This window comes from Marmota flaviventris, chromosome 5 (assembly GCF_047511675.1).
Source record: "Marmota flaviventris isolate mMarFla1 chromosome 5, mMarFla1.hap1, whole genome shotgun sequence".
Lineage (NCBI taxonomy): Eukaryota > Metazoa > Chordata > Mammalia > Rodentia > Sciuridae > Marmota > Marmota flaviventris.
In genome coordinates, this window is record NC_092502.1 from 114,551,496 (window position 1) to 114,567,887 (window position 16,392).

Here is a 16,392-nt window from a genome sequence, read left to right on the forward strand (position 1 = left end):
TCTTTGGACTTAGAGATTAATTAGGCCCTGATAGGTTTTATACACGGGCAAAGGTAAAAACTGTAAGATGATTTTCTGGTAGGGATATAATGAGAAGTAAATATCTGGGTTTGGTGTTGAAGCTTTTGAAAAATGTTTGTTCATGAACTGCTCAAAAATAGGCTTTTGATTACTATCTGAATGGAATCTCCTTTTATACTGGCATATGAGAATATTGACAAAAATCAGACATTTTGTTTTTCTGAACTATTTTTTTATCCCAATAGCTTAAAACTACCATGCAGAATGTCCTAAAAAGGTAAAAATTGGTACATATATTGTAACTATTGTAAGTAGTAGAATTTAAAGGTCAATTATGTAAATACCTTACTTTTATTCTTTGTAAAGAATAAAAATATGGCTGTATTAAGGTTAAGGACCAAATTTTATATCAAAGCTTCCTAAAGGGTATTAGGAACTATGAAGTAAACTCTTTTACATTCCTAAATTCTTAAAAAGAATTTCCTGGTGCTGTTGTTTTCCAAAACCAAGGGGGCAGGTGAAACAAAGATTAATGAGGCTGGAATAGAATTTCTGATGAAATAACTAAGTTCCACTTTGGGTAGAAAGTCACATTATTCCTTTACCTTCAAATATCTATTTTGCCTCTTTTACTTTATGCATGAAGCCTATAAAAAATGTTTGGAATATAAGGATTTTCCAGATCATGTGCAATCTGTTCTAAAATTTAAGTCTAAATTGTATAATACTTTGGTGTGTTCTCAGTCATCTTTGCTAGAAGGGCATGCTATTCAGTTTTTTTTTTCCCCTTAGTCCATTTGCGTACATCATTCAGAGTGTTAGTGCCTTGGTTGTGTAGATGGGAAAATTATAGTATATATTTGGAGATAGAATTGTGGTGAAAGAACATGTACTTGGAAATTAAATTGACTCAAGTTCGAGTTCTGCCTGTGATACTTATTGCTACTTAATCTTGGTAAGTCATCTAACCTTACCAAACTTCTGTGAATTTCTAAATAAATAGGATCTATATCAAACTTGCATGGTTGTTTGATAATTAGAAGAAAAGTTAAAATTATATATTTAAAATAGCTGTGGCTATTGCTAGCATTTATTTGTACTCAATTGTTTCTGTTATTATAGATATTTGTGCCTTATGGGTTCTAATGTACTTTTATAAATACAAATGTGTTGCTTTTCTGGAAAGGAAGAAGAAAATTAAATGTTGGGAGTGTTGGAGGCAGATCTAATGTAATAAGTTAAAGCAAAAGTGTATTCGCTATGAACACAGAAAGGAAAAAGCAGCAGAAAGTGGGGAAAAGGAAGTTGAAATTTTATGCATTTCACAGTTTTCCCTGAGGCTGTAGAGTCATTGTTTCTTCCCAGCCTGCCCATTTCCTTTAGGAACTGGAGAGAAAAAGGGAAAAGGAAAGGGGAAGGCATTTTCATTTTCATCCCTTTTCATACTGTTTATTACACTCGGACATTATACAGTATTTTCAAAATTTTCCACATTTGTGGGACATCTTAGGATATATTTTTCCTCAAGATCAGGGCATTTGGGGGCATATTTCACAAATAAAAGAAAGAAGGTACAAAGGAATTTTGGACTTGCATAGGTCACCCTATTCTTTGGAATTAAACTCTGATTAGAACCCCAGCAATAGAAATATCACTGGAAAGTTTGTCAGCAGAAACTCAGACTTCTTTATGTAGCAACTTTATGCCTCAATGAGTTATTATTATTTTTAAAAATTTATTTATCTAAAATAAAATGTATTGGGCTGGGAGTGTAGCTCAGTGGTAAAGTGCTTGCCTGGCATGCAAGAGGTCTGAGGTTCAATCCCAAGCACTGAAAATAAAAATAAATAAGTAAGTGAGTAAGTAAATAAATAAATAAATAAAATGTTAAATTTAGTGAAAAGGAGGTGTTCCTAAACTATCAAAATAATTGAAAGCACAAAATGATTTGTTTATAGAATGTGCTAATTTACATAGATCTCTGAAAAACAATGGTCATAAAGACGTTCATATTAATTTTAAAAAATTTCTTTGCATTAAGAAGACCAAAAGTTGCTGACACCTACAGCTTTGCTCTTTGAATTTATGGGTAGGGGGGGCCTTCCTGGTTGTTTTATCGGATAGAATGCTTGGTTAGCATTTGCTCTAGGAGACTGAAAACCTGTCAGGCTTTAAATAAAACCTTTGTTGCTTATGCCTGCTGTTGTATGTTTTGCTTTCTGGATAGTGTCACCATTATTATCGTTAAGTAATTACAAAGCATTACTCCTTAAGCTTCATTATTCCTAAACTAAACAAAAATGGATTTACCTCATTTTTCTTTCAGAAAATACTCTTTCCTTTGATTACTCTTATTCTTTTGAACCAGCATATAATACTCCTACTGAGCCTATTTTAATCAAACAGATTCAGAGCATTCATGATGGGAACATTGACATTAGAACAGAATTCTAGAGGATGTATTCAAGGATCAAAATGACATGGGATCAAGTCCCTGAGTCCACTGTAATTCTCTCAAGCCATTCTATTCTCTCTACTTTTTCTGCAAACAGCCTGAACACACTCCAACTCAGGGCCTTTGCATTCAGTTTCCTGAAACACTTTTCACAGATGTGTACATAAGTCATTTCCTCGTTTTTTAAAAACTCTACTCAAATGCCGCCTTAGAAAAAATTTCTCTAACCTTATTATATAAAACAACTTCCCTCCCACCTCACTATCAATCTCCTTACCCTGCTTTTTGTTTGTTTTCTTATCTCCAACTAGAGTAAGCTCCATGAAAGCAGAGACAGAGCATATTTAGTTTTCTGCTGTAACCCAAGAGCCTAGATTATATCTGATACATAATAAATGATCTATAAATACTTTCTAGATGAAAGAAAGATACTTAAGGCCAGTTCTTGGTGCCTTATTTCAAGAAAACTAATGCTAAATCATGATGTGTTCATAGGAACGCCATCAAGGCCTAGATACCTTTCAGTTAAGCAGTTAGAGCTATTCAGTGTGAATCCAGAACAAAGGAAAACCACTTGGTTATAGGAAGGTAGGTTTGGAATGGAAGTAGGGAAGAACCTGCTAATTATTGCAGCTTTGTCTTTGATCTATCCTTATATAGGTGTTTATATAGATTGTATGGCCATGTAAGGATGATTGTAGAGGTTATCTAAGCATCTTATGCAAATTAGATTATATCACCTTTAATACCACTTCTTGAAAGGTATGATTCTGTATTGGCTCAAAAATTAATAATTGATTTTGATTTTTCTGTGAAATGCTACAAGATAAATGTATCTATTATGGAACATTCTAAATCAGGGTTTGGCAAATGGTACCACCTAGGACAAATCCGATCTGTCATCTCTATAAATATTTGTACAAATCTGATCTGTCATCTCTATAAACATTGGAACACAGACATGACCATTTGTTTAAATGTGGAAACTTCTGCTATTATTGTGGTATTTAGAATGTCCAGAGCATGCTCCCATTCAGATGAAGGAGGTGTCCTCACACCCTGAAATTATTACTAAGCAATCTTTCTGTATCTCAGTTTACTTCATTATGAAATTAATTATAACTACCTCATAAGAGTGTGGTGAAAGTAATCAAATAGATAATGCATGTAAAGATCTCTGATCAGTATGCCACAAATTAGTGCTTAGCAAATACTAGTAGCTATTGTTATTTTTAATATTTTTATTATAATGACCCTGGGAGTGACTATCAGAGGAAGAATAGAACAGAAATTCTATGAAGTATTGTGGAAGTGCTTTAATTAAATAATAATATCCTCCATTTGACTCTTTATTTCTTTTCAAAGAAATCACTAGCAGATAGTGAAAAACAGCATTTTTTGTTTGCTTTTAGCACATGGCCCTTATGATGCCTTAATTTATTAATTCAGGGATTTATTATGCATTAGTATTTATATATGAAATATCATTTATTCTTAGGCTTCTATGAAGTCCCCCCCTTTCATCTAGAATACCTTTTTTCAACTATTCTTCTTTCTTTCTTTTTTTTTTTTTGGTATTGGGTATTGAACCAGGGGTACTTTGAGAAAGGTTCTCACTAAGTTGCTTAGGACTTTGTTAAGTTGTTAAGGCTGGTCTTGAACGTGCAATCCTTCTGTCAGCAACCAGAGCCATTAGGATTACAGACATGTGTCACCACACCTGGTCCCTACTCTCCCCAAATCCTTTATGTTTCCTAACTGGCTCAATACCTGGTATGCTTTGAAACATACCCAAGATTTTCTTTTTCAACCAGTGTGTCCCTAACTAACCATATGACACATTGATCTTTCACCAATAAACAGCACCTGTAGATAACCTGTAGAATTTGTTCTATGCTATGAATATTGCCTGAAATAATTCTGTAGCTTTACCCTTATGGCTTGATTTCCTAGCTACATTGAAAACTGGGCTTGGATGAACTTTTGGGTGGTTGGTGCTTTATAAGTATTTAAAGATTACATGAAAACTTGTACCTATAGTTCAAATTACTTGTATTTTTTAAAATTGATATTCTTTAAAAGTAGACTTGCTGCATGGCAAAGCCACTGACAATTTTTATTCCTTAAAAATAGTTAGAAAAGAAAAGCACTCCTGTAATCTCAGTATTCCAAAAATCTAAAGATTAGCAGTCCATGAAATAAAAGATCCTGCAAACATGTCCTTCCAGCATGGTACACTATATAGTTTATGGTAAATAGTTATTTTTCATTTTTATTAAAAGGCGATCAAGAAGAGTAATTTAACAAAAAGAATCATTAGGTTTGGCATTGAGAGTATTATATTTTAATGTGCTAAAATATTTTAAAGTTCAGGGCACTTCACAGAGTATAGGTCTGCTACCTCAACTAAAAGGACTTTCGGTTTTAGTTTTTTCATCTAGTTTTTGCGTACGTTTATAAGGAGATACATGATGGATTGATTACGAAATAGACTATGACATGTGTCCCAGGGTAAATTTATATTGAAACTCCTTAACACTTAACTGTTTAAATGACTTCAGTTATATCTTCTATAGCTAAGATTACAATTTAGATACTTGAATCTGAATACTGATTATCAAACAGTAAATCAAATGCCAAAATTATAGCCAGAATAAGGTAGTGAGCTAATATGATAAGATTCAGGTAATTTTAATTTTTAGGGACGTTGTCCCTTGGTTTTGGTATTTTACAACAATGGTACCATTTATTATTTTATTTTATTTTAGCCATGCCCTTTGGGTTCCCGAGATTTTCGAGAGAAACAGTGTGCAGACTTTGACAATATGCCTTTCCGAGGAAAGTATTATAACTGGAAACCCTATACTGGAGGTAATGTATAACCTGGCAGAGTATTCATGCTTGAGAACTTTCAAATATAAAAGAGTATTTAACACATACAAACACACCACACAGTCGTGCAAGTACTAGTTAAATTAGTATCTGCAAATTGAGGCAGAAAGTGCTTGTCTTGTTACAAGGTTTTAGTTTCCCTATGATAAAATTTATATTGCTACAAAGTATTGGAAATTATTTTTAAAACCTAGTTCTAAATAACAATTAGAAAAGATACATACACATCAAAACCATATAATATTTGTTCTGCTTGAGACTTCCTTGGAATAGAGGTGAATCACATTATAATCATTGGATGTTTGTAGTCACCACCCAGAAAACAAAGTATACCAATAAAAATCAACTTAGAAAAAGGAAATTAGTTCTTTTTTAGTAAAAGGCCAATCTTTACATAAGAGGTTATTCTTTTTGAGGAATTAAGAGATATTTTGCTCCTTAATTTGGGCGTGTTTCAAGTACTAATTATTCAGTAAGCAGAAGATTTTCTTTGCTCCCAAAATACAAATTAGATTTTGTTGAAATTTTCTTTTAGAAAAATTGAACGTACTTTAAAAAAAACTTTTACTGTTTGTTTTTCTAATATCTTACTTTAAAAATTATCTGGCTTAGAACAATATCTGATTTTATGGTGACAACTGTATATCTACCACAGATGTTCTACCACTAACATTTTACTATACTTTATAAATGTCGGTTGATTTCTTTATCCATTTATTAACCCATTGTATTTTTTATATATTTCAAAGTCAACCAAAGTAATTAATATACTTTGTTTTAAATACTTTAGCATGTATACCGTTAACCATAGAGCAATTATTTGTTTACTTTTTTCTTTTAAAGTAAGGGGATGTAGGGCTGGGATTTTGGCTTAACGGTAGAGTGCTCACTTAGCATGGGCGGAACCCGGGTTCGATTCTCAGCACCACATAAAAATAAAGGTGTTGTGTTGTGTCCATCTACAAAAAAGATCCTCTCTCTCTCTCAAAAAAAAAAAAGTAAGGGGATGTACAATACAATGCATGAATCTTAACTATACTTCAACTGAATTTTGACAAATGCACACACCTGTAATATTTTGCTGAGATATAGAACTTTACCATTATCTTCAAAATTATTATGGTCATTGTCAGATCATGGTCAGTTCAGGTCATTATCAATTATCATGGACTGAGGGCTTTAAATAACAAAAATTATTTCTCACAGTTCTGGAGATTAGACCAAGATCAGGTGCCAGCATACTACCATCTTCTCATTTTATCCTCACACAGCAGAAAAAAGGGGGAGAGGTCTTTGGATTCCCTATTATGAGGGCACTAATTCCATTCATAAGGGTTCTGTCCTCATGACCCAGTTACCTTTCCATGGCCCCAACATCTAATACCAACCATCACATTAGAGGTTAGGATTTCAAAATATGAATATGAGAGGACGCAAGCATTCAGTCCCTAACTCCTCATGGTTCACTACTGTCAATAACTGCCTCTACCAGCTCCAAGAGGCAACAATTGTTCTGACTTTTTTCCTCAACATAATTATCCTGTTTCAGAACTTAATATAAACAAAATTATGCCATATTCACTCTTTTGTGTAGGGCTTCTTTAAACCTAATGCTGCGAGATTTATACACATTTTTGTATGTAGTAGTCCTTTTTGTTTTATTGCTAAGCAGTGTTCCGTGGTAGTTTTTCCATTCTGCCATTCTGGGTTGTTTCTAATTTTTAGCTGTTCTGAATAAGCTGTTATGAATATTTGTATGTACAGGGTTTTTTGTGAGCATGTTTCCATTTCTCTTGGGTAAATACTTAGGAGCAAAATTGCCAGGCAATAGGGTAGGTGTGGGGCTGGGGTTGTGGCTCAGCAGTAGAGCGCTTGCCTAGCATGTGCAAGGCACTGGGTTCAATCCTCAGCACCACATAAAAACAAATAAATAAAATAAAGGTATTGTGTCCGACTACAACTAAAAAATATTTTTAAAAAATAGGATAGGTGTGAATTTACTTTCAAAAGAAACTGCCAGATTTTTTTTTTCAAAATGATTGTACCATATTATATTCTCAACAATAACTTATGGGACTCTGTTTACTCCATATCCGTACTAATATTTGGTATTTTCAGTCTTTCTCTGGAAGGGGTTGAGTAGTGTCTCAATAAAGATTTAATTTTTGTTTTAGGATGATTATGTTGAACATGTTTGCGTTTACTTAGTAGCCATTTATATATTTCCTTTTAAACTTTGTGTTCAAATTGTTTGCCTTTTTAAGCAAAGTTTTAATTTATTTTTATTTTAATTGACAAATTTATGAGGTACAGTATGATATATGTATATGAGGTAATTAGCATTTCCATCTGCTCAAATATCATTTCTCTGTACTGGGAAACTTCAAACTCTTCTCTATTTTGAAATATATATATATAATAAATTGTTGTAGATTACGGGATGTTAGAACTAATTTGTCCTATCTAGCTATATTTGGGGTCTATTTCCAGCCTCCATTTCCCTTCCTCCCCATCTTTCCTAGCTTCTAGTAACCACTGTTCTTCAATGTGATCAACGTTTTTCTCTTTAACAAATGAATGAGAATGTGCAGCATTTGTCTTTCTGTGCCTGGCTGATTTCACTAAACACAATATCCTCTAGTTTCTTTATGTTACCCCAAATGACATAATTTTATCACTTTTTATGGCCGGATAATATTCCACTGTGGTTATAATCCTATAGACCTAGACCATTTGTGTGTGTGTGAGAGAGTGGGGGGGGGACGGGGGCGGGGCACTGGGGATTGAACCCAGGGCCTCACAATGAATGCTAGGCAGGTGTTCTATCACTGAGCTAGAGCCCCAGCCCCTAGACAACATTTTAAAAATCCATTTATCCATTGATGTATATCTTGATTGATTCTGTATATTGGCAATTATGAATAGTACTACAATAAAAGGTGTGCAGGTATTATATCTGTCTGGTATAATGATTTCTTTCCCATTCAATAGTGGGGTTTTGTCTTATATGGTAATTCTATTTCTTCTTGAGGAATCTCCTTACTTTTACTGTAATCATTGTAATAATGTATGGTCCCACCAAGACTGTATGAGTTCCTTTTTTCCACATCAATAATCACCATTTGTTACTTCTTGCTTCTTTCTAACTCGGATATCTCAGTATGGTTTGGACTTGGGTTTCCCCGATGATCAGTAATGTTGAACATTATTTCATATACTTGTTTGTTTGTATGTCTTCTTTTGAGAAATAACTATTCAAGTCATTTGACCACTTAAAAATTAGTTGATTTTTATTAGTATTTTGCTTTTGAGTTGAGTTCTTTATATATTCTGAATATTAATCCTTTATCATATGGATGAATTGTAAATATTTTCTCTCATTATGGAGGTTGTCTCTTCTCTCTGTTGATTCTTTCCTTTGTTATGCAGAAGCTTCCTAGTTTGATATACCATCATTTGTCCTATTTTGCTTTTGTTACCTGAATTTGGGAGGATATTTTTTAAAAATCTTGACCTATAGCAATGTCCTGAAGTATTTCCCCTATGTCCTCTCTTAGTTGTTTCATAGTGTTTTACTTTTTGTTGCTGTGACCAAAAGACCTGAAAAACGCAATTTTGGAGAAGGAAAATCTTATTTGGTGCGCCCAGTTTCACAAGTCTCAATCCATAGATGGCCAACTCCATTGCTCTAGGCTCAGAGTGAGGCAGAACATCAAAGCAAAGGGGCATGACTGAAGAAAACTGCTCAGGATATGACAATCAGGAAGCAGAGAGAGATAAGTTTGGCTCACTAGGGACAAAATGTATCCATACCCCAAAGGCTTATCTCCAGTCACCCACCCAGCCACACCCTCCCTGCCTACAGTTACCACCCAGTTAATTCCTATCAGCAGATTAATGCAGTGATTAGGTTAAGGCTCTTGAACCCAATCATTTCCCCTCTAAACTTTCTTGCACTGACTGTCACATGAGTTTTTGGGGAACACCTCATATCTAAAGCATAACACATAGTTCCAGGTCTTACATTTAGGCCCTTGATCCATTTTGAGTTGATTTTTTTAATATGGTAAATCTTTTGCCCATATAGTAAGAAGTACAGTCTAATTTCATTCTTCTGCATATGTATATCTTGTTTTCCCAGCACTGTTTATTTAAAAAAACTGTCCTTTCTTAATGTCTTTGTTGAGAATCAGTTGGCTATAAGTACATGAATAAATTTCTTGATTTTTCTATTCTGTTCTCTTGTATGTGTGTCTGTTTTTATGCCAGTATCATGCTGATTTTTTTTATAGTATGTTTCAAAGTCAAGTATTGTGATGCCTCTAGCTTTTCTTTTTTCCCTTTCAGGATTATTTTGACTATTCTGGGTCTTTTATGGTCTATAACAATTTGTGAAGAATATCACTGATATTTTGATATGGATTACCTTACACTTATAGATTCCTTTAGAATGTACCAGTGTTGGGCTGGGGTTGTGGCTCAGCAGTAGAGCGCTCACCTACCACATGTGAGGCCCTGGGTTCGATCCTCAGCACCACATAAAAAGAAATAAATAAAATCAGGGTATTGTGTCCAACTACAACTAAAAGATAAATATATTTAAAAAAGAGAAAGCGTCAGTGTTTTAACAATATTAATTCTTCCAATCCATAAACATGGATGTCTTTGTGTGTGTGTGTGTGTATGTATGTATGTATGTGTATGTTCTTCAAATTCTTTATTAGCATTTTATAATTTTCATCGTGGAAATATTTAACTTTCTTTGTTAAATTTATTCCTAGGCATTTTAATTTTTGTGATCATTGTGAATGTTATTGCATTTAAAATTTTTTTATCAAGAATGTTATGTGTACAAAAATGCTACTATTTTCTGTATGCTGATTTTATATCCTGCAATTTTACTGAATTTATCAGTTTTTGGTTTTATACATATCCACACAATTATGTCTTCTGCAAACAGGAAAAATTTAACTTTCTTCTTTCCAATTTGAATGTCCTTTAATTTCTTTCCTTATCTAATTGTCGTGCCTAACACTTCTAGTACTATGTTATATAGAAGAGGTGAAAGTGTTTTATTACAGAACTTGGAAGAAACATTTTCAATTGTTCTCTATTTAGTATGGTCTGATGATGGGTTTGTCACATATAACCTTTATTATGTTGAGGTATGTTTCTTCCATATCTAATATGTTGAAGGTTTTTGTCATGAAGAGAGGTTGAATTTTATTGAATGCTTTTTCTGTGTTTATTGAGATTATCATATGTTCTTTCCTTCAGTCTGTTTTTATGTTGTATTACATTTATTGGTTTATGTATGTTGAACCATTCTTGTTATCCCTAAGATAAATTCTACTTCATCATGCTGTGTAATCTTTTTATGTGCTGTTGTGTCTTGCTTTCTAGAAGTTTGTTGAGATTTTCTATATCTGCCTTCATTAGTGATCTTCATCTATAGTTTTCTTTTTGTTATGATGTTTTTGTCTGGTTTTGTATCAGAATAATGCAGAGTTGCCTCCTTTTCTGTTTTTGGAACAGCTTGAGTAGAATTGGTGTTAATTCTTCTTTATACGTTTTGTAGAATTTAGCAGTGAAGCCATCTGGTCCTGGACTTTTCTTTGTTAGGAGATGTTATTTTTGATTCAACATCTTTACTAACTACTGGTCTGTTCAATTTTTCCATGTCATCATGGTTTAAATTTGGTACATTACCTACGTTCAGAAGTAGAAACTAAACAACATGCTCTTGATCAACCAATGGTCAAATAAAAATTCGAAAGGGAAATTATTAAAAAAATATTTTGAGACAAATGAAAATGGAAATACAACATACCAAATCCTATGGAATGCAGCAAAAGCAGTATTAAAAGGAAAATGTATCCACTTCTAGGTTTTCAATTTTATTTTTGGTTTATAGTTGTTCATGATAATCCTTAATTGTCCTTTGTATTACTGTGGAATCAGGTGTACTAGCTCCCTTTTCACCTCTGATTTTTTTGTTGCTATTGTTTGGGTCTTTTTCTTTGTTTCTTGGTTAGTCTAGCTAACAGTTTGTAAATTTAATATTTCTTATCAAAAAAACAAACTTTTCATTTATTTAATCTTTTATGTGATATTCCTTTTTTCATTATAATTTCTGTTCTAACCTTTGTTATTTCTTTCCATCTATTAATTTTGAGTTCTATTTGTTCTTATAGCCTTTGAGTTGCATTGTTCCAATGTTTGTTTGGAATATTTTTCTCTCTTTACTGCACACCTCCCCATCTCTGTGTATGTCTCTCTCTCTCTCTCTCCCCCCTTTCTTCCCTCCATCCCTCTCTCTTTTTATTTTTAATGTAGGGGCTTACTGCTATAAATATCCTTCTTAGTACTGCTTCTCATGCTTTCCCTAGGTTTTGGTATGTTGTGTTTCCATTTTCATTAGTCTCAAAATATTTTTAAATTTTCTTTTTTAAATTGACCTATTGTTCATTCAAGAACGTTTTGTTTAGTTTCCATACATTTATACAATTTCCAAAGCATCTTTTACTTAATTAATTTGCATTTATTCACAGTACTGAGCATTGAGCCCAAGGGTACTCTACCATTGAGTTACATCCCCATCCCTTTTTATTTTTTATTTTGAGACAGAGTCTCACTAAGTTTTTGAGGCCAGTCTTGAACTTGCAATCCCAGTAGTTACTGTCTACAGAAAAACCTACTAGACCTATTTATGAGGGAGAACTGAGATTTTAGCAAGACTGAATTTTCCAATGCATATGGAAAATATTTCTGTTTATTTATGTCTGCTCTTATTTCTCTAGTATGTTTTGTAGTTTTGGAATACAAGCTCCTGCACATCTTTTATTAAATATGTTTCTGAGTAATTTATGGTTTTTGTACTGTTGTTAATAAAACTTTTGAAATTTGCATTTTAATTGCATGTTCTAGCATATAAAAATAAATTAATTTTTGTATATAACTTCTTATGTTATGGCCTTTCCGTATTTCCATATTTTAAAGTTGTATGTTGCTTAATATTTTCATGATGAATAGTCTTGTTATCTGGAAGCTGAGATAATCTATTTCTATCTTCATGCCTTTTATTTTTTGTTTTAATGCAATAGATTGGTTCTCCAGTATAATTTGTATTGATTTTATTTTTTTCTGTTAATATGCTGATTGTCTTGACAGATGTTACCATATGGAACCAATCTTCTATTCCCACGATAAACCTCATGTGATAATAATATGTTTACTTTTATATATATTTGGATTTAATTTGTCATGTTTTATTAAAAATATTTGCATATACTTTATAAGGAATAGTGATTCATAAATTTTTTTCTTGTTGCATTTTTGGCAAGTTTTGGTAATCAGAGATACTCTTGCCTACAGAAGTAGAATCCATATTTTTGAAAGACTTTGAAGGATTGATATTATTTCTTACTTACAATAAATTTCACTGGTAAATTTACCCAAGCTTATATTTCCTTTGTAAAACTAATTATTACAAATTGTATTTCTATGCCTGTAATCCCAGTGGCTTGAGAGGCTGAGGCAGGAGGATGGTGAATTCAAAGCCAGCCTCAGGAACTTAATGAGGTCCTAAGTAACTTAGTGAGACCCTGTCTCAAAATAAAATATAAAAATGTTGGGAATGTGGCTCAGAGGTTAGGCATCCCTCAGTTTATTTCCTAGTACCAAAGAGGCAAAAAAAAAAAAAAAAAAGGCTATTCAGATTTTTTTAAACTTCCTTCTGTTTCAGTTTAAGAAATTCATGTTACATCCTTGCTGTCCAGTTTAGTAACATGAATTGATGATAACTTTCTTATCTTGTTTAATATTTATAGGCTCTGTAGTGATACGTGCTCTTTCATTTCTAATACTGATAATTTATGTCTTCTGTATTTTTCTTACTCAGTCTTGCTTTGGGTTTATTGATTTTTTAATCTTTTTGGACATCCAAGTTTTGGCATTAGTACTATTTTTTGTTGCTTATCTTTTTCTAAGGCTTTAATTTTTCTTTTATATTTATAATGTTATTTATTTTCAGTTATTTTGCTCTCCTACATTCCCAAATTTGATGTGTTCTAACTTTGTTTCTTTCAGTGCAAAATATTTTATTTACGTTGTGCTTTCTTCTTTGACCTTTGGGTCACTCAAAACTGAATTGTTTTAGTATTTAAGATTTTCTAGATATTTTTGTTTAGTTGCATTATGATTTAATTTTCATTAGATACATATTCAGAAGTAGGATTGTAGAAGCATATGGCAGTTCTGTTTTTAACGATTTGAGGAACATCCATATTTGTTTTCCACTATGGCAGTACCAATTTTCATTCCTATTAAAGAACACATAAGGACTCTGTTTTCTTAACATTCTTGCCACCAGTTTTTATCTTTTGACTTTTAGCTAATAGACATTCTAGTAGGTGTGAGATGATATCTCATTTTGATTTACATTTCTCTGATGATCAGGGAAAGGTTTTACACTTGATGTACCTACTTAGCATATGCATGTCTTCCTTGGAAAAATGTCTGCTCAGGCTCTTTACCAATTGTGTCATTTCTTCTTTTACTATTATTGTTTTATTGTTGAGTTGTATCAGTTCCTTATATGTTTTGGATATTGGACTCTCATTCTATTTTGAGATAGTTTTTGTGTAAGGTGTATAATAAGGATCAAATCTGACTTTTTTGCATGTGAACATCTCTTAGGAAAGAGACTATGCTTTCCTCATTGTTTTCAGGCAATATCTTTTCCCATCTCTTCACTTTTATTATATGTGTATGTGTATATGTGTATACTTAAATGTGAGGTCTATCACTTGTAGGCAGTGTGAAGTTGGGTCTTGATTTTTATCCTTTCAGACACTCTATGTCTTGATTGCAGAATTTAATGTTCATATTTAAAATTAATATTGGTAGGTAAGGACTTACTATTGCCATTTTGTCAATAGTAAGTTTTGTTTTTTAGGGGGCTATTTTATAGGTCCTTTTGATCTTTTTTCTTCTCTTGCTATCTTTATTGAATTGATGTGTTGTATGGATTGATAAGTTGTATGCTTTGATGCTTTCTGTTTCTCTTTTGTGTACCTACTAAGATTTTAGCTTCACTGTGGTTACCATGAGATTTACATGAAGCCTCTTATAGTTATAACCATATATAAAATTATACTTTTACTTGTTTTATGGTTTTGATGTCACATTTTAAAACTTTTTATGTTGTGTATCCTTTAACAAATTATTGTAGCTATAGTTATTTTTAGTATTTATTGTGTTTTAGCCTTCATACTAGAGTTGTGATTTACTTACCACCATGAGAATATTTAGAGTATTCTGAATTTTACTATATACTTACATTTACCAGTGAATTTTATTCTTTCATGTGTTTTTATGTTACTAATTAGCATCCTTTCATTTCAGCTTGAAGAACTCCCTTTAGCATTTCTTGTATAGCAGGTCTAGTGGTGATGAACTCCTTCAGCTTTTGTTTGTCTGGAAAAATCTTTATCTCTCCTTCATTTCTGAAGGACAGCTTTGTCAGGTAAAGTATTCTTGGTTGGCAGTTTTTTCTTTCAGCCGGATGAACGTACCATCCTATTCTCTGCTGGCCTGCAAGGATTGCAGAGAAATCTTTTAGTAGACCTTTGGAGTTCCTTTGTATGTGGTGAACTTTTTTTTTTTCTTGTTTCTTTCAACATTTCTTTTCTTTTCTTTATTTACTTGGTACTGGGGAATTGAACCCAGTGGCACTTTACCATTGAGCTCCATTCCCAGTCCTTTTTATTTTATACTTTGAGACAGGGTCTCACTAAGTTGCTGAGGCTGACCTTGAACTTACAGTCCTCCTGATTCAGCCTCCAGAGTCACAAGGATTACAGTTGTGTACCATCATGCCTGACATTTTCCTTGATTTTTGATAATTTGATTTTATCTTTGTGAAATCTTTGGTTGAACCTTATTGGGAAACTTTATACTTCATGTACCTGGATGTCCATTTCTCTTCTTATATTTGGGGATTTTCAGCTATTATTTCTTTACATAATCTTTCTTTTTTCTTTTCTCTCTTTTCTCCTATCAGGATTCCCATAATGTGAATGTTACTGTTGTTTAAACTTCTCATTGTTTTCATGTATTGCTTATTTTCTAATTTCAGTGAATTGTCCATCTGCTGTCTTGTAGCTTCTTTAAACTCCCCCCCCCCACCACCACCACCACCATGCTGCTGGGAATTGAACCCAAGGCCTCATGCACTCTAAGTTCATGCTCTACTAACCGAGTACACTTCCAACCCAAACAATTATCTTTAATTCTTTGACAAACCATTTACAAATCTCCATTTCTTTATGGTTAGTTACTGGACTATTATTGTGTTCCTTTGGTGGTATCATATTTTTTGCATTTACTTGTTTTTTGAAGTCTTGTGTCTTCACATCTGAAGAACTTACCTCCTGTAGTCTTTACTGACTGGATCCTGGAATGATGCATCTTTTCCAAATAGCCCAGTTAGGAATTCTGAGCTCCATCAGGACTTGACTATCATCATATCTACTCTACAGCTCTTTTTTCCTCTTGAGGAAAAATTTTTAAGATGGTATGCTCTCTCTGGATCCCACAAAGCTAATGCTAAAGAGCCTCTTGTTTATTTTCTCTAGGGTGGTGCCCATTAAAATGCCTAAGTTGTGTGCCTTTGTTGAGTCCCATAAAGCTGAGCCAGACGTCCTTGTTAGGCCCTTGCACTCACTCTATGAGGTCATGCTTTGACTGCTGGCCTCAGGGAATGGGCAGTAGATAGGCAGAGTTTTGGGGGTGCCCAAAGGCCATTTGTGGAAGAGTCTATAGGTATGCATGGACTTTCTGATAGAGTCAATGGAGTAGTTAGTTATGCCTCTCTTCTCTGCTTCCAGTTCATCCATGCCTATCACCTCAGTATTCTGGGTGGAATGAGAAGGAAGTGGGACTCCTGGAAGTATCCCACAGAGCAGGGGAACCTAGTGATCACTCTTTTGTCTTTTCCCTGTGGGAGAAATCATGAGCTGAGT

The 16,392-nt window shown here is 33.3% G+C and overlaps 1 protein-coding gene across 1 annotated transcript in view; it reads left to right on the forward strand.

The window, feature by feature from the left end:
* Positions 1-16,392, forward strand: part of Adamts6 (ADAM metallopeptidase with thrombospondin type 1 motif 6) — a 293,953-nt gene that overhangs the window by 205,037 nt on the left and 72,524 nt on the right. Inside the window, exon 15 of the mRNA XM_027951608.2 lies at positions 5,245-5,347. Within this exon, the coding sequence (XP_027807409.2) occupies positions 5,245-5,347 (103 nt within the window). The remainder of the gene's footprint in view (positions 1-5,244; positions 5,348-16,392) is intronic.